General features: G+C 37.3%; 1 protein-coding gene across 1 annotated transcript; it reads right to left on the bottom strand.

Moving 5' to 3' along the window:
* Positions 1-5,583: 5,583 nt before the first annotated feature.
* On the bottom strand, positions 5,584-19,540 carry LOC135628005 (F-actin-capping protein subunit alpha-like). The gene is made up of 10 exons (XM_065134522.1): positions 19,329-19,540; positions 19,116-19,231; positions 16,261-16,350; positions 14,169-14,233; positions 12,704-12,865; positions 7,931-8,009; positions 7,729-7,806; positions 6,995-7,069; positions 6,884-6,919; positions 5,584-5,942 (listed from the first exon to the last, which is right to left on the bottom strand). Exons 1-10 carry the CDS (start codon positions 19,462-19,464, stop codon positions 5,835-5,837), a joined length of 945 nt encoding a protein of 314 aa, XP_064990594.1. The 5' UTR covers positions 19,465-19,540; the 3' UTR covers positions 5,584-5,834.
* Positions 19,541-19,793: the final 253 nt, after the last annotated feature.

The raw sequence follows: 19,793 nt of genomic DNA, 5'->3' as shown, positions 1-19,793 counted from the left end.
CTTGCTGGGCATCTATAACTAGCAATTTCGAGTGTGTGTCAAATATCAAAAGTCGTTTCACAAATGGACACTCGATTGAACTCGTTTTTATCCAAAGCACAAAACAATGCATTCATATCCTTGGCATTTAAAGCTAAAGTCTTCTTCTCCAACTCATTCCAATCGCTCATCGGAAGAGAAGACTTTTAAAAACCATTTTCTATAAGATTTCATAACTCAAAATCCATTGAAATTAGAATAATCATCATTCTAGTCTTCCAATAGGTGTAATCCATTCCATTGAACATGGGCGGACGTGTGATTGAATGACCCTCTTGTTTGCTGAAAAATGCCATCTCTCTTGGGTTTCAAACCAAATGAGAGTGACCGAGCTCTGATACCAATTGTTAGGATCAAGAGCGGCACTAAAAAAGCGTTGATTCCAAAAAATATTCATTTCGATTCAATCTGTTTTGGAAAGAAACTAGACTTGAAAGCTTTCGTAAGAGTGCAAAGAGAAGGTTAAAGAAGTTTGCAGTAATGTAAATTGCACAAATAGAAAAGCAAACCAGAATTTAGAGTGATTCGATCGTTGCGACCTACATCCACTTCTGATTCCTCCTCCATCGAGGTCACCGGCATCCACTAATGGTCTTCCTTCAATAGGCGAAGATCAACCACCTCTTTACAACGCTTTCTCCTTTTCACAGGTTTAGGAGATAACCCTTACAAGTCTCACACCTCTCTTGAATGATCTCAACACTTAGAAAGGGAGGAGTACTCTAGCACTTTTACAACACTTTAACACTTCAAAAACTTAAGATTATGCCAATACTTTGGTGTCCTTTTATGTAGAAAAATGTGGGGTATTTATAAGCCCCAATGGCTTCAAAATTGGAGCCAAAAAGTATCTCATCCCGATTTTTTGGATACTGACGGTACCACCGCCTGACACCTAATACTGGGCGATACCACTGCCCAGTTTGGACGATACCACCGCTTAATAGAGCTCGAAGACCGAGCTCTAGCAATACCACCGCTTGACAGGGGCGGTACCACTGCTAGCAACTTTAACTACCTAAAGTACCACCGCTAAGAACACCTGGGAGACCGGGTCTACCAGGCGGTGCCACCATAAGCTATGATTTCAGGTGCTGAATGGGTTATTCAATCTGGCCCAATTCAGCCCTGTTAAGGCCCCAATTGGCACCTGACCGAGTTAGTAGGATTACCTCTCGATCCTAACTCAACTAATATTCTAACTACGATTAAGACAAGCAATTAGTCCGATATATCGATTTTTTTTCAACGAACCTTCGGCGAACTTCTCGGCGAAACTTCCGATGAGCTTCCGGCGAAATCCCAACGAACTCTCGGCAATCTTCCGACGAACTCTCAGTGATCTTTCGACGAGCTCTCAGCAATCTTCCGACGAGCCTCTGGCGAACTTCCAACGAACTCTTGGCGAGCTCCTAACACACTTCCGGTACATCATCCGAATCTTTGACTCTGGTCCATCATTTGCTTTAAGCCTTACTGCTATCGTAGTTAATCCTGTACACTTATCTAAATACATAGATTAGGTCAAATAATTCACCAATTAATTTCATCATCAAAATCTAAGATTCAACATACTATGATTATGAGATTTGACATATGGACTTGCAAATCGCATTCCTCAATGACAACCTCGAGAATAAGATATATATTATATAACCTGAGGGATTCATGTCCAAGGACTTCCCAAATAAGGTGTGAAGGTTGCTTAGGTCCATTTATGAACTAAAGCAAACTTTTTGAAGTTGGAATATAATATTTGATAAGGCAATCAGATCTTATGACTTTGTTAAAAACGAAGATGAGCCTTGTGCAGGAAGGTAAGTGGGACCGCTATCATCTTCTTGGTGTTATATATGGATGATATCCTGATTATTGAGAATAACGTAGGAATACTATCTACATAAAGACTTGATTATCTAGACACTTCTCAATTAAGGAATGATGTTGTCTCGTAATATTGATTTACCGTATGATCTATCCTACCATAATTAAAATATACTTAAGGTTATTCTCATAAGTTTCCTCAGGAATGTCCCAATCCAAATCTAAATCACTTCGACACATATTTGGATAAATTTACGTGATATAAATTCTATAATTCTCTTTATATTCCAATTTTCTTACGTTACTAATTAGTTGGGTCAACCCTACCAAAGCGGCATGCACGTTCTAGTCACGTGCAACCAAGGAGGAGAGACAAAATCTAAATTAGCCGGGATTGGCCACGTCCAATCGCCGTGACACACGCGTCCCTGTTGTCATGTGATCGTCACATGGACACCCGCACTTTCGCTACTACCGATGTCCAAATCACAACACCTTCTCCCCTCTTTCCCAACTCCCTCTTTCCCCTTCCCAAGCAAGAAATCAAACCCCTAATCTGCCACCGCCCAAATCACTACCGTGTCGTCCATGACCGACTTCACTGCATAAATGTGTTGATCCGTGCAGGAAAGGGAGGAGAAGAGAACAGAGAAAGAGAGGCGCACTGATGTTGGATCAGGAGGGGCAGGGAGGTCCACCACATGGTGTTCTGCTGGCGGTGGTGGTGGGGGTGGTGGTGGCGGCGCCGTTCCTCGTCGGCGGGGGTGGGGAAGCCATAACAGGGGCCATCTCCGACATGCTGAGCCCCGCGGGGTTGCTGCTCCTCCCCGTCCTCCTCGTTCTGGTGATCCGCTTCCTCTCGTCGGACCGTGGCGCCATCTGATAGAAATAAGATTTTACTAACTATACGAGGAAATTTTTCTATTCTGTTAGGGAAATCTGGGAAATCTGGGAAATCCTTCCTTCTAATTTATATAAATAGGAGAGGGAACATGTTAATGTATTGAATCATGTTCAACTATTCAATAAAGCTTCATTCAATATTTATTTTTATCTTCTATTATTTCTATCATGGTATCAGAGCCGCTTGCCTAGAGCAAGCTCTCTTCTCGCTGCCAATCTTCTCCATTGCCACTCTGCGCCAACGTCTGTTCCCTTCCGCTACGGCATCTCTAGTGCTGCGCTCATCAACACTGCCCCACCTTTCTTCCTCGTTGTAGCTATTTTCCTTCCTCTTCTGCTACAACAACTTCCTCTTCTGCTACAGCTTCCTCCTCTATTGCAATTTCCTCCTTTGCTATAATAGCATCACTGCAACATTGCTGTAGATTTCTTCTCTACCGTCGCAGCCGTCGTAATCGCAACCATGACCAACGTCATTGAGAAAAGCGAAGCTTCACTCTTGCCTTCGGCCAAACCATGACCAACGTCATTGAGAAAAGCGAAGCTTCACTCTTGCCTTCGGCCAGCGACCAACGTCGCTGAGAAAAGTGAAGCTTCACCCTTCGGCCAGCGACCAATGCCGTTGCATTCCTAAGAGGCTCCGTGGTCAATCCTCATCTTCCTCACCGCGGTAGTTTTCGCTGATTTGCCAACATTCGGCAGACTTAAGGAGAATGAAGGGAACGCCTGTGCCATCACAGCAACAGCAGCAGCGATCTACACTTATCTTACTCATGAAGCCTCTCGTTTGTAAACAATTCTTTGCGGTTAGGAAATTTTTCTATTCTGTTAGGGAAATCAGGGAAATCCTTCCTTCTAATTTATATAAATATGAGAGGGAACATGTTAATGTATTGAAGCATCTTCAACTATTCAATAAAGCTTCATTCAATATTTATTTTTATCTTCTATTATTTCTATCACCATCCTCTCGGACATATTCGCCGCCGGCTCCCCCGACTCCATCCACCGTGTCGGGGGCTCCCCCGTCGGCGTCGCGCTCCTCCTGCTGCTCATCCTCTTCCTCCTCTACTACCGCTTCTCCATCTTCGGCGGGGATGATGACACCGACGACTAGAAGCGGTAGATGGCGGAGGCGTGACCAAATTACCATAGTGCCCTCGGTGTCACTCAGAGGGTCTAGTATTATTATATGTACATCGATGTGTATTAATTTTCTTGCTGCGACCTTTTCGTTTTAATGAGCTACGTTGATGACATGAAAGCAAGTAAGAGATAGTTTATTTGGTGTCTGAACTCAATCATTTAATGATAGATAAATGTCTCAACATGCTTTAGCATTTTGCATATACTTCTCTGACAGAGAGACGATGACATATTCATTCTTTTCGGGGTCATTCGTATAAACGATCCCTTCTGAGTTCCCATGACTACAAAGAGGGAATTCGGAAAATTTTTGGGGGCATTTTCGAGATTTCACCACGCGACGAGCTGCCCGTCGACGATTGGAGGCAGTCGCTCTCCGTTGGTCCGTATCGCGTGGGACCCCGCATCGAATGGCGTCCACAGTCGCGGGGTGAGGTGGCATGTCGGCATCGATTCCCCTGGCGGGCCCCGCAGGGACTGCTGCGGTATGCATTACTTCACCTTCGCTCTCCAGGTTCGCAGTTGAATCAGCCAATAAGACAGCTTCGACCCTCCACTCCACTACTGCTATGGCACACGCGAGCTGCATCCTCTGTTTATGTTCATCCTTGTTATGTTGCTACAGGTTAAGATTCGTTGCAACGCATCATTTAACTAAGGTATGATTGGGCCATGGTGGCATCCAACATGTATGAAACAATGATTGGTAACGTAAGGAGTCCTGTATGATATGATGGGAAATGATAAAAGCATGTCCTAATAGTTCTATAGAAGCTTGGGTTGATTTAATAAAAATTGATCAAATTATACTGAACTAAATTATATCGGTAGAAGTTTGGGTTGATTAAATAGAAATTAATCAAGTTATACTTAAAAACTGAACTAAATTATACCTATGATCTTTTTGCTACAATCCAAAAGAACTCATTACAACATGCTGATAGACAGCCTAATCCACTACAAGCAAAAGGATCCTCGAGATCCATTGATGCTAACTCTGACGTCAGGTTTTTAAATCAGACTATTAAAGCACATCCTGGTTATTAAATAACATTTATTTTTGGAACCTTTTTGGTTATCATAATCAGGATGATCCAGGTCACCTATAACTTCTATAAGTTCTATCACAAATTTTAGGTTTGATGTCTTCAATTTGTTCTAAAACTGTAGTTGTGCAACCCCCTAATGGCAAAGTCTGTCAGCAAAAGACCTATCAAGATGAGTTCTGAGGAGTTCATTCAATGTGGGCAACTATTTTTGTTGCAAGCCATCACCAAGAGTACGTTACGTTCAATGCCATAGAAACTACATGATCATAAAACTGTTTTAAAGGAGGAACTGCAACTTCAAAGAAATTTCTAGTTCTAGTGCAAGCAGTGATGTCTTCATACATACAGCAAAATGAAATGTCTGCAGCATAGCTGTTGTACTCAATTAGCATTCTGACATGGTCAAAAATGAGTTCTATGGCATGGTTCTGGATATCATCTACCATGATAATATAGGCTGTGTAAAGCTGATACATATAGTTTTTGTTCGAGGACAAAATCAAGCATAATAACAGTGGAAGATTGTAGAGCACAGTTGAGGTTGTCCGATCTCGCCCGCCACCCTCCGGAATCAGTTTAACACTGAACTTCTAGATGACATCGCTAAACCAAGACAACAAAATTGCAGAAGACATGATTTCTTTCCAAACATTGTGCAATATACAAGTGAAGGAGTACATGGAGAATACAGAAAGTTGTACATATTTGTGAAACATGGATGGACATATGCCAAGCTGTGACAAAAGCAAGTCTCTCTTTACAACTATTGTATCTGGAGAAATAAAATAAGAAAAAAAAATCAGAACTTCAATATAATGAACTCTGGAGTTTGAATGGAAATAAAAGATTGCCATCTCATCACTGTGTGCACCTTCACTTTCCAATCCCCATTTCTTTTGTTATATCTCTAGTAAGGCTGAATTGCATAGTATTCTGCCATGGGAATAACGTACGAGTAACTGGAAGTTTCCTTCTAAGATCCTACATGAAAGCATAAAAAGAAATCATTGATGTTGGCAGACTATAATTGATAAATTTTAGAATTACTAAAGATGAAGGAAATGGAGAAAACAGGTATTTCTTTTGGCACCAGCAGCAATGATTAGAATAGAAGAGAAATGATCGACATGAAAAACAGCATTAGGATCTCTTCTAGACATATATGATGTGATATTCATATTCAGCAAACAAGTAACCCCACCATTTAACAAACAAGAACGATGCTTTATCAACAGCATCATTAATGATCAGCAGAAAGGATACAGATTAGTTTTTCATGATGGAAGCCATGCACACTATTTTCCTGCACATGGAGATTAACTTACTAGTAACAAAACCAAATTTTAAATGCCAGCAATGGATGAGGCACTTCTAGAATTCTTCAACAAAAATGTAAGAAATTTGATTTCAATCATTTAATATTCTAATTGACATTAAGAATCTAAAACATATACATGATTAAGCATTCCATACATATATTTATATAGTTATATTTATACTGCTATTTGTAGAAAGTTCGTCTAAATTCAGATATCTATGAACTCTGACATATTCAAACCAATGATGAAACCTCTTAAGGTTTGATATTTCACCCTTTAAAGTAATCCCCTTCATAAAAACATGAGATTATAGGTACATTAAAGTTTAAACCATATAAAAGGTGGTTAAAAACTGTAATGATATTATAATTTATTTCAATAATTTAGATGACCTAATGGATATTGCAAATAACGTCCAAAATTTATGGTTCATTGTATTGGGATACTTCAGATGGCAGAGATCAATTTCAAAAATTTCCAGTATCACTAAGATGGTGATATAATTTACCTAACCAAAGGTCAACATAATCATATATACACTATGCAAACTATGAAATTATGCAACCTCATGTATGCTGAAAGATCTAGAAAAATAGAAGTTACCTTGAAAGTGGTGTCAGGTAAATTCACATATGATGCCTGCATACAGAGAAAGTTAACACTCTTTCTTTAGTTATTCAAAATAAGAAACAATGAGATAGGAGAGAGGATGACCTCAAGGGATGCCAGATATTCAGTCTCATGGTGCCGAACAATGTTGGTTATTGAGACAGCACTATCTTCAGGAGACTGAAAATGACAGTTTGTGTGAGCGTCACTGATCTTTAGCATATGAGAACATGATCTTCAAGCATTTCTTGGATCATCAGTCAGCTTATTGGATATGTAATTTTCCATAACAAAATAACAATAGCACCAGATAAGGAGGCATATTGCATGGATCAAATTCTGCTCAGTTTTGGCTCAGAGAAAATACTGAGCAGCATAGCCCTTGGTCCAAATATTAAGGTCCCAGAGCCACCTTAAAGATTTCATAGTTCCAAAAATATAAAGATCATGTATTGCTTCGTCAGTACCCTATCTATAAAATGCAGCAGAGCTACAACACACAAGATAGGTATCAAATGTAGAAAAATATACCAAGTTGAGCAGAGAAAATTTACACAAAAGAAATAAAAAGACAGAAAAGAAACTGCATTTTGGGAAGTTTGATATATAAAAGAATATACTTAAGCAGATGTAAAACTAGAAATTTTGGATCTGTGAAACCAGAAAAGCAAAGGTTTGTCATTCTTCCTTCCAATAGTTATCGTTGTGCTGCCATATAAATAATCATTTGATATTACTGCATAAGTAGATAAAGGCTACCAAAAGCTCAGCAACTTCAAGAACTTCAATAAGCGACTTTCATTCTTAATCACCAGGGTTAACTGTTTGTTCACAATCACCTGGAAGATGGTGGAGTCCTTGCATTCAAGTTTAGCATCCAACTGGACATTTCCTTCTTCAAAGTAATGGGCTCCTACCTGACAGAGATATTAGTGTCAGACATACTGCAGAGCAACACACTAGGAGCAATTATCAACAATAATTAACATCATCTAAGATATGACAATTGACCCTCTATTTTATCAAAGATGACCTATTTACCTGTATCTTTCCTTTTATTTCCACAAATTGCAGATCATCCTTGAATTCTATATTCCAAATTGACTGCCAGATCCCATTGCTGGAAAAAGCAACATAATTGAAATTAAGGCTCAAAATAAAGCCAACTCCTCTGTTTTGTTGGAAAAATATTAAACAAAATCTAAGCATAAGCTGCAGAACTACAGAGGAAACTTCAGAAACCAAAAGGAATGCGGCTGTCGTGCAATGAGTTTAGATTCACAAGAAGACATTTGTTCATTACTGTTATATTCTAATAGGCATATTTCATAGCAGTGTTTAAAAAGTCTGTCCGATACTGGATTCAATAAACTATTGGACCAGTGGTATCAGGATACTGCCTTGTGCTACACAGTATTATTGAATGAAATGATAAAAATAAAAATGAATGATATTTGTACCGACATCAACCTATATGTTTCAATACTAGTGCTGGACTAGACCAATAAATACTGGTAAGTATATATCCGTCAGACAAACATTTAAAACCTTGGTTCATAGGATCAACTTTAGATGGAAAATCTACTATTTGGCCTTTGGATAGGCTAAAAATATCTATATGGATTGTAGTATTGAATTTTTTTTAAAATTAAACTCAAACTTGTTGGAAAGCACCAACATTGACAGGCATCAATATAGATTAGCTGTAATTAACCAGATTTTGGTCCAAATCAATCATAACCATGCCGAAACTAGGTCAAATTGAATGAAGTAGAAAACCCCATAATTGGTCGCACTCAGTAAACATTTGAATCAACATGCAACGGAATCCAACAAATCAAATGGAAGAAATCAGGAACCAGCCAAATTCCAAAATCATCTGAAGTTGACTGGATTTAGTCAATTCCACCTTACTTCTGATTAATCCCTTTGAATTCATGGGGCCTGGAATCAGGATCCATCCCCACAAATCTCAAACTGAATGCATTGGCTGATCCTACAAACTATGCTGATATTACTCCACTAGCAAGAGTACATATGAGCAGGCAGAAGTATATTAACTTACTAAGATCAAAATTGTTCTTTCAAACGAAGTAGCACTGTAAAACTAGAAAACTTGTACATGCTATAAGAGTAAACAACATTGATATGAGGCTTCTAAGAAGACAACCTAGTGGTTATGGTGTAGTGTGCACAATCCAGAGGTCAAGAGTTTGAATCCCATTGAAGTGTTTACTATGCACATTATGTATTATTTGAACAATATTAGAAAATTGATGCGAGAAACAAACGGTGAAAGCAATGAATAAGCAATTAAACCAAGAAATCTGATGATTAGCTAAAGAAACAAGGAAAAATGAGGAACTTATAGCATACTATGCTCTTTGTTGCAGTTCATCTAAAGAAACATTCAAGCTAATTATTCACAAACTAAAAGCAAAAAATACAAATGGATCTTCTCTCACCATGATAATTTGTGTAGGGTAATATCTAGTTAAATGTAAGAGCAATCAAATCTTTATTTATTGTCTCTATTCAAGTTATCTAAGGTCTTTTTCTTCCTCATCTTTCACCACTAATTCAAATTAAGACACATTGCCTAACCAAGTATACACCTATATTTTAAATGAACATATTTCTATCCTTGTTGTTGCTAGTAAACCTCTTCTACCTCAACATTCTCATCCTGATATACAAATTTTATATACACATCTGCTACCTGACAAACACTCTAATTCATATAGCATGTCTAGCTATCTCATAAAGTTGTTCTTTTAACTGAAGAACCGCATGACATCCATACATAATTACTAATAATACTCTACTTTAACCTTGTCTCTTTTACCATGTACAGTATTTTTATCAATTGCTTCCTAATTTTTTTTAAAAAAATCCAAGATACCTAAAACTTCTTACAGGATTTTCTTTTCATCCATTTTAACCATACCCTTAGTTTTCCTCTTAGATTTGTCAAAAATTACATTCCATAAGTCTGGTCAAGAACCTCTTACCACACATTAAAAACCCTTAAGAAAAGAAATTTCAAAAGAAATTCAAATCAAACTATTTTCCTTTTTCAAGTAGTAAAACTACTTTCCACAGATTTTAATTTTCTTTATTTCTTTAGTGAACCGAAAAGAAGTTCTATAATTAACTGCTGTATCAGAGATTGAAGCTGAATGGCAAAAAATATCTATTGACAATTACAAAAATACCAAATCTTCATGTCTATGATTGCAAAAGATCCATAAAATCTTGTCTCCAAATGGATGTAGAATGTTAGAATTTAATTAAGGAATTCTGATTCATGGATTTAGACTATTTCAAGTATACAAATTCCGCCCTACTTCAGTTGAACCTTTGAAACAACAGGTTGCTTTTGAAAAACAAAAGTTTCAACCAAAATCATTCTAACCCTGACATTTCTTGACCCAAAGCCAAACTGAACAAGCCTTGACCAAACTAATCAACCTTTTCAATCACATGATTAGGACACAATCTCCGAGTCTACTCCCAGGGAACACTACAAAAAGGAGAAAAGACAAAGAGGAGGAAATCTTGCAATCTCTCTCTCTCTCACACACACACACACACGTCATCTAATTGTTGTCCTTTTGTACCGTTAGTACTCCCAGAACAAACCAGCATACCATGGCAATCCAACAAACCATTAATATGGCGATGTAAACAAAAAAAAGTCCTCAAAAATGACACCCGTTTCTGTGCCTACTCATTTCCTATTTTTAACTTTTAAAATTTTGCAGTCACCAGTAATCTAATTCAAGACTTGACATGTTTGCCTCTGGTGCATATCCTGGAAAAAGAATAAAACAATGTTTATTAATTTCTATAAATGGGTGCTTAAACATCCTAAAGATGACGTGATTATGAATGGTTCAATATGTCTATGATATGCTTTTAGACCTTCAAACTATTAGTTGTATCCATGTCACATATGTGTAGGATAACATAGTTGCAGGGTACTTCTCAGAAACATGTCAGTTACTTCGCACGTCAGTTTTTTGAATAATTTAAAAATACAACCATACCTAGGAGAGACTCCATGCACACTTCTTGAGAAAATTTTGGGGTTCTTTCGGATGTTACTTATTTTTATAAATGAAAAAAATTAAGATTCAACCGACAGTTTTCCAAAAGTTATTAGCATCTTCTAACTTGGAGTGTGTTAATTTCTGTTTTTTTTAATGAATAGGTTAAAGACACTATTTATTACATATTATATATTATGATATGTAACTACACATTCTAATAGTACATAAATACCAAGTTTTTTCATCTACTATAATGCAGATCTAAAATATTTTTATTATCATACACAAGGTTCGCAATACCGTACCGTACCGGTATTTCGACCTGGGCTCGGTACCGGTACGGTATGGTGTACCGAGCGGTACACCCAGGTGCACCGAGCACTGTAGCACTGCTACAATGCAGACCGGTACTGGGCGGTCCACGTACCGCTGGCCTGTCGGACCGGTACGTACCGCCCATACCGGGCGGTACGATTCGGTATGGCAGACACTGATCATACATTATGTCAACACAACAGCATTTTATTGTATCATTGTAGATCGCTCATATTCATGATTCATAGGATGCTACGCCTGGCATACTTTATAGTTGTATGACATCTGTGGAGCTAAAATTTGGTAAGGTACTGAAAAGGAATATCTTAGAATTTTTTATCAAACTAAGTCATGTTTGACATGATCAGTGATTTAAAAAGTGCTAGGCACCAAAAGGCGCCAAGGTCCAAAAACGCCCGAGGCGCTAGGCGCTCGCCTAGGAGCTCGCCCGAGCGAAGTGAGGCGCTAAAATATAAAAATATATAATATAATTAATATAATTATTTAAATAAAAAATATGCTATTAAATTAAGAAAATCGAGTACAAAATCACAATGTCATATTAATAAAAAGTATCAAAAATCAAAACAATAAAATTTTACATCAAATCTATTAAGTTGCTCTGTACACTTGCCATTTATTCTGAAATCTAACAATAATTTTAAATAAATAAAAATTAATAGTATTAAAATCAAAATAATATATTATTAATCTAATAAATAAAAATACTATTATTAGTATCCAGTTAGCAGTATATTGTTAATATACTGTTAATAGTATAGTGAGAAGAGTGTGAGAAGACCGAGGCTGCTAAGGCAACGACAGCGGTAGTGGGAGCGGGAGCGGGAGCGATAGCGGGAGTGGGAGCGAGAGCTACGAGCGGCGATCGACAACAACAGCGATGAGCGACGATTGTGGCAGCGGCGAGTAGCGACAATGGCAGCGGCAGCGGCAGCAGAGAGCAACGACAACGGAGAAGAAATCTCGACGGCAAAATCGCGAGTGTTAGGGTTGGGGAAGTCGGGGAAATCGTGAGAGGGAGCCTATCGGTGATTTAGTTGGTTCGATTGAACCAACTAAAGCACCGGAGACTGAACCAGACGTAAAACACTGGTTCGATCGCCTGGTTTAACCCGGGCGCTCGCCCGAAGCGCCCGACGCCTGGGCTCGGGCGAGCGCCTAGGCGGCGCCTCGTTGAAGCGAGGCGCTTGGACATGAAGCGAGGCGCTCGGGCCTCGCCTCGCCTCGCCCGAGCGCCTAGGCGAGCGCCCGAGCGCCTATTGAAATCACTGGACATGATTATGCACTGTGCATTTGACTGCATCCCTAGAGTTAGCAAATAAAAGATCATCATGCAATATAATCAAGATCAATGGTGAACAACTGAAAGGATTAAACCACATCAACTTTAGAACAAAATTGATTGAACTTCTGTATATTCACATACCAGAAATTTTGTGGGCTATGCTTCACAGCAGAAATCACCACTACAAACTCAAAATCAGCTCCTGGTCCTTCTGCATCTTTTCCACTAACACAGTAAACTGCACACACTCCCTTTGGATAAGTTTCACCAACATATTTGCTGAGTTCAGCATCAAGGGTACTCCTGCATAAAATACCAAGACAATATATTAAAAAATATATACTTAAATAAAAAAAGTATGTCGGCTGAATTCATGAAATGCGTGAAATTCTTAGGCTTCTTAGTGGGTATTTGTTTTGATCATTGACTTCCATATTCTTCAGAGAAGCAACAATCAACGTATTTTTAAAAATGATCAATCACCAGAAAGCAAAAATCTAAACAGCGAGCTGAGTCTAAAACTAATCATTCAATAGTTTCACGGAAGTATGAAAATTGCATTTGTTGATAACTAGAGAGCTATATGAGTTTCAGAGATGCATCGTCGACATATTGCTTAGTGCATAAAACCTAGAAAACCTATATTTAGAGGCACATTTAATCCATTTATGAACATGTCATGTAAATCTCCACATCAGCAAATCACCAAATCCCAATAAAGTGCAACTTACAGCAGAAGGAAAAGATGAAAGTGAAGAAGATTAGTTCAAACGAAGATGGGTTTAGCAGTAGGATGAACTCTCAAAAAAGGATGGGTTTATCACAGGTTTCTTACACAGAATACAATTTCCCTCTTTTTAATCCATCAGCTGTGTACAAGAGAAAAGGTGGGTCTCTCCTCCCAATCACATGACGAAAAGACCCTTATGGTACCCAGAATATTCCTACGCACCTATCTGTACTATACAATGAAATTGATCCCATGGCCAACAATTTCAAATCCCTTCTAAAATCTCAGGAAAAGAAAACAAATCTATCAGGAGCACTAGATTCTTATAACTATAATGACATCAAATGACCCCTAGAAATTTAAAAAAAATCTCAAATAGGCAGAAGCTGACTAATCATGATTCCAATAACGATATGGTCACAGCCATCAAGAGTGTTATTTTTTCTAATCAAGAAATTAATCCAATCACATTTCTATATTTTAATTCTAAAAAATAATTAAAAGGTCTCAAATAGGGCATAATCCCATCTAATTATGATTAGGAAAATCTAATCAACAATCATCAAGGATTGTTTTCTTAAATTAGGAAAATTATATAGCTGCTTGCAATTTCAGAAAATTATTATTTAAAATAAACAAATTATTAACAAGAAATATGCGAGTCATATAGCTAAAGTAACTTACATAACATGATATGATAACTGATGAAGGTTTATTTATTACCTTACTCCACAAATCCTCATGTTTATTTGCCAAGTGGACAACAATTTAAGAAAAAAGAAAACAATAATCCACTATGGTGTTTTTAGACCCAACAAAGATTTAGACACTTATACTGAAGATCTAAAGGCCATTCCTAGAAAATCCACAATGTACCGGAAATCTTCAATATATGGAGATGGGAGCTCATCATCATTGGCGGGTCGTACATTTGTACAAACCTAAAGAATATACAACATTGTAATCAGTTAACTTTAGAATTCCATGATAAAAAACAACTAGAAAGAATGTGGTAAAATTTCTTTAATACCATAATCCAGACAAGGCCAGATATGAAACAAGATTACCTCATCAAAGCTGACTGTAAGAGATCAATATGCAAAAAAAAACAAATTGATGCACGGGACCAGGGATAATAATTAAATTTATTGATTGGTTAAACAATATGAGAATGAACACCAATTCAATAAACAGAACAAAAGTTCATAATGAATACATTATAAATAATACTATTCAAATTAATTTCTTAGTGCATGTGTTCAGAATTTTTGAACTTCAAGGACTCCTATCTTCTCTTGATGGTCATAATCAATGCATAAGCAGATTATTTAACATTGTTCCACCAGCTAAATTTAATACAATTTTAATATAAAAATAATTAACAAAAGATACAAAATACTTGATTTACTTGTAAAGTAACAATAAAACTTTGAATCAAATTTTTCGTAAGCATAAAAAAACAACTATTATTGGTAAAATTATCATTGACATTATACACCAGTAGACAAACATACATTGTTGCATTTCCTACTCATGCTAGAACCATCTCTCACTTAAATGAGAATCTTTTTAATAATTTCTCTCATGATTAGGTCTGAGATGCTCAGACATGTTTAGGATTATGCATAAAAAGAGGCTATTTCAATTTGAATCCATGATGCTCAAGGTTCAAGCTCCAAGAAATAGAATTGATGCATCAAGGCCCACCCATTAGCTGCATAAAAGCATTATAGAAATAACTTTTTGATCCATTAGTTTAGTGCAACATTGAAAAGATCTAACAAATGAACACCAATATTGCCACTTGCAAATGGTTGTATCACCAATAATTGTCTGCTATCAGATCATCATAGAAGGAAAATTTAGGAGAATAACTTTTGTTGAGCAGGATGTCTCAATAGCATGATAAGCCACCTGATCATCTTTGGATATTGTAATTATACATATGAAGTCACCATGCCCCATCATTAAAAAGGGGAGTTAGGTAAAGCAAATTCTGCCAACTTCTTCAATTAGAAAAATTTATGTCCAATGATTGCTGATCTTGTGATTATTGATTAGGTGGATATACAACTTTAGGCTTACTGTTGCTGTCATAAAATATTGAGCATCGGATTTACATTAATTATTTACCATAAGTTTCTGTTGACTTCTATAAAATCTTGAAGTACTATGTTATGAAAAATAATTTATTTCTTATTGATATCACCGAATACATGGTGTAAATATCACAATAATTCAGTTAACTACTCTTCTCCTATGTTCCCAGATCTTCATTTTGTCTCCTTGCTGAATCAAACACTTGGATATGTGTTTGCATCAAATATGTGTAACCTTGTCAATGTATTACGGATTTTTGCTATCAAAGGTTCTTAATACATTAATCTTTATTCAGTTCAGAACAACAAGCTGAGTAGATTATATCACAATGTCTGTTTCTCCGTACAGGGAAAATTTGTGGCCTACCAATTCATCATATTGGTAGCTATGCTTACGCTCTTCGTCAATATGATGTGAATATGCAGTTTTCTTTGTGTGGTCATGATTACAGCTTCTAAATATGGTCTTTTTAAAAGATATTTTGCTCAATTTTCTGAAGTCTCTTCATATCATTATGTCCATGTTCCCACATCCTGTGAACAGATCTAGAAATCTGCCAGTGTATTCTGAAGCTGGATGTCTGACTCTGATTCATAACATATTGTGTTTTACAACAGTCCATGTGCTGAAAGCTGAATCGGCAACTCCAACAGATAATCAGAACTTTTCACGAAGGATATTAAAACCTTGTCTATGAAAGTATCAGTTGGTTAACATATATCCTTTATGTTTAACAACCCTAAATAAACACTTAAAGGTAAAACTAAAATATACTTTTGGTTAGCCTAAATTTTTGTTCCAAAAGCATGGTAACTTCATCTACAATGTAAATGGGAGCATAAAATAAATGATAAAGATATGAGATTACTTGTTTCACATGATCCACTGTAGCAACTTGAGCAGTCCTGGGATCAAAATAATTGATTTTGTCAAGTTCTCCATAAGTTGTAATAAGTACCTAAATGCAAATACCAAAATTCAGACATTAATGCATATTTCCTCAACTAATTGCTCAAGCATATAAAGATAGTGCCAATGAAGTTTTGGAAAAAAATAATCCAACTTCTCAATCAAACATACTAGAAATACTATCACAAAGGATTATATAGACCAAGGTTCGCTGTACCATACTGTACCGGCATTTCGACCCGAGCTTGGTACGGTATGGTACCGGTGTACCGAGCGATACACCCTGGTGTACCGAATAACTTTTTTTTTTTTATACTGTAGCACTGTAGCGGTACCGGGAGGTCCGCATACCGATAACATGTCGGACCGGTACGAGCAGTACACTTCAGTATGGCAGACCTTAATATAGACACAGAAGTATGATAAAGTTGATTTTCAATTAGATGAAATCCTTGTAATGCCTTCATAATAACATACTGAAATCAAAAACATGAAACTATGCTCTCTATACAGTACCAAGCATGCATACATGAAAATAAAATCACTTTTTCTATAACCTCCAGGGCATTACTGCCTATGATTTGTTTGCTTTTCACAATTAGGTATCCATGATAGCAGACAATTGTGTCCTCTATGCACTTCAAACGAAAAAAAAAAAAGGGGGCGGGGACAATTTATGGATAAGTTTTTAGCACAAATAGCTGAAGTTCCTATTGAAGTTCCGAAGAGCTGAAATCTTTTTTTTCTGGTAATTTAACATGAGAATATATTCAATACAATGACCCCTAAAAGTACAAAAAATCTATTATGAGGGACATTTATGCTACATTTGTAGATACAAAAACAACAACAATAACAATCAGAAAGTTCAGTTTGATAGAATGGGTTAGATATGGCAAAGAGTGCTACAACAACTTTGATTTTCAACCATAATTTTTTAATTAGGTGGACTATCCTAGATACTAATGAAATGCATCCATGTGAAACCTGAAAGTCAGTAGTTTGGGTATTCAATTTGTACTTAACATTGTGGGACATAACACTTGATTTACATAATTCACTATGTTATTAATGTCAATGAAGCCTACAATTCATAAATGCAATAGCCAAAAGATATGACTATACTTTTCATGTAGAATGACAAAATTAACCTATTGTTCTCATCTCTTCCTCAATTCAAAAAATTTACCACAACTATCAACAAAGGCAACAAGGGGGGTGTTGATTTGGTAAGTGATATGGAGGAAATGGCAAAGACCTAGACATGATGGCATAAAAATTAGATACAGCTAAGGAGGCCAAGTGTTGAAAGTAAAGGATATGATGGAGGAGGCTGTAGGACTGGTGGAGTTGGTTACAGTGGCATGGTGGTAATCGTAGTGGTGGAAATCGAGGAATGCGACACTCATGGCATCAGAGAGGGTGGTGAAGGAACCAACTGCCATGGAAAGGAGTTGGGTAGCTGGGATGCAAGTGGTCTTGGAGAACAAGGTAATAGATATAATAATTGTGGTAAAAGAAGCAGATGGAGAAGGCAATAGTAATGGTGGTCGAGGAAATTGACATCTAGTGGTGGGAGCAACAGCGATGATGTGAACACCAAGAAAGAACAATATTGTATCTATATTGATGAACAATAAAAAATTTCTTTGATAATCCATCTTTTTAATAGATTTAAAGTAACAATAAAAGAGTAGGTGTGCAGATATTTCATCACTGTTAAAGGTAAAAGAAAGGCTTTGTGGAATCACCATAAATTTCTGGGATGCTTGCTTGTTAAATTGTAAGCATAGATAATGGGTACTTTTCATAGTAGATTAACAATGGGGGCTATTATATACAAATCACCACAAGGAAGTTTGAAAGATTTGTAATAAGTTGAACGTAGAAAGAAATTAATAAAAGAAGTTCATGTGGTCAGACTTTGTTTCTATATTATATGATCCACATGATCAAATCAGAAAAATGCAGACGAGAAGGACTAGCAAACTATGATTTCAAGAGGCTCATTGACTTTTATTTCCATGAAATATTTTGGTGGCTGGCACACAAATTTGGAAGGACTAATCAGATGATAAGAACATGGGTCTCCACCATCCCATCCGTCCGCTCTTTCAAACACAATATAAGCAGACTCCTCCATTTGCTCTCCACTTATCCTGAAATGATAACCCCATCATACTAAATAGATGGCAACCTTTGATTACTCCTCAACCACACTGCATGTGTTTCTACTTCCCCAATTGATTTTCAAGACCATGAGAGGAGTAAAACTAATCTAGCCGACACCTTCAAAAAATAGAAACTTTCTGTTTCTCAAATTTCAGAAAATAATGAAAAAAAATATTCGTTTACCAAAAGTACGTTTTTATAAGCAGTTACGAGTTTCTGTTCTAGAAAAAGAGAAAACAGCGGAAAGCAACTTAAATTAGCAAAGGAATCCACCAATTGAAAGAACCTTAGTTCAAATACCTCGACAACTCTACCCCAATTATAAGGTCAAGGAAATCAGGTAGATATGGGAAAATGTTACTAATGGTCACACCATCACCGACCATATCCGTTGTGACAACAACATGCAAAACCGTTCCACAATTGGTGTTTGTGTAATCTAACTCCCCGAAAAGCTATAGAAAACAAAATAATGCATCTTATGGACCTCCTCCTTTTTGTATCTTCGGTTCTCTTACACAGAAACAACCTCACTACCAAACAGTACGGCTTAATTTGATCGGCAAAGTTCCGTTCGTACCCAAACCAAAGTGTTCGATGGTATTCTCAAGAAACAGGCAGGAATTAACAGAGGAGACTCACGTCACCGCTTCGATCAGGCATCTCGAGGGCGAGCAAGTGCGCCTTGTTGTGGAGGGGGAAGGCCTCCGCCGCGGCCATCTCGTAGATTTTGTCGTCCCCGAGAATGGATCGCACGTCTGCAAAGCCGCATACAGATCTGAGCCGTAACGACGGAAACGAAGCGCAGGCGAAACAGAAAGGGAAACTACAAAAGAAGGAAAAAAAGGACAGAACCCTTGGCGACGTATTGGATCTCCCCGGCGGGGGCATTGGCGAGGAACCATTTGGCGATCTCTGCCTTCTGCTTGTCGCTGAGCTCCTCAGGCTCATCTCCTCCTCCTCCTCCTCCTCCTCCTCCTCCGTCCGCCATCGGAGGGAGGCACGGCAGTTTATTAATTGGCAGCCGAAATTCTGGGGGTTGGAGTGGTGAGGAGATCCCAAATAAGTATAATTCGTGCAAAGAGAAACTCGCGGAGGTTTAATAACCATTTTCTTCTTTCTTTTTTTTTTTTTTTTCTTATGACATGGCTTCCGTTTTCGGTTTCTTTTAAGAAGAAGAATAAATCAATAAATAATAGCCAAATATTACATTTTCACGAAAACAATTTTTTTTTTTATTTCCGTTACTCTTTTATTGGAGATATTATATATTTCTATTTTTATGGAGGTTTAGGAACCATTTTTTTCTTTTTTTCCTTT

The sequence above is a fragment of the Musa acuminata genome, chromosome BXJ2-11, assembly GCF_036884655.1.
Source record: "Musa acuminata AAA Group cultivar baxijiao chromosome BXJ2-11, Cavendish_Baxijiao_AAA, whole genome shotgun sequence".
Classification (NCBI taxonomy): Eukaryota; Viridiplantae; Streptophyta; class Magnoliopsida; order Zingiberales; family Musaceae; genus Musa; species Musa acuminata.
This window is presented reverse-complemented; position numbering and strand designations above follow the sequence as displayed.

Coding starts and splice junctions, on each gene's coding strand:
- LOC135628005 (XM_065134522.1), bottom strand. CDS start 19,464: ATGGCGGACGGAGGAGGAGGAGGAGGAGGAGGAGGAGGAGATGAGCCT. Junction 16,351..19,115: donor TGCCTGATCGAAGCGGTGAC/GTGAGTCTCCTC, acceptor ATTTGCATTTAG/GTACTTATTACAACTTATGG. Junction 5,943..6,883: donor TACCTGACACCACTTTCAAG/GTAACTTCTATT, acceptor GCTTTCATGTAG/GATCTTAGAAGGAAACTTCC.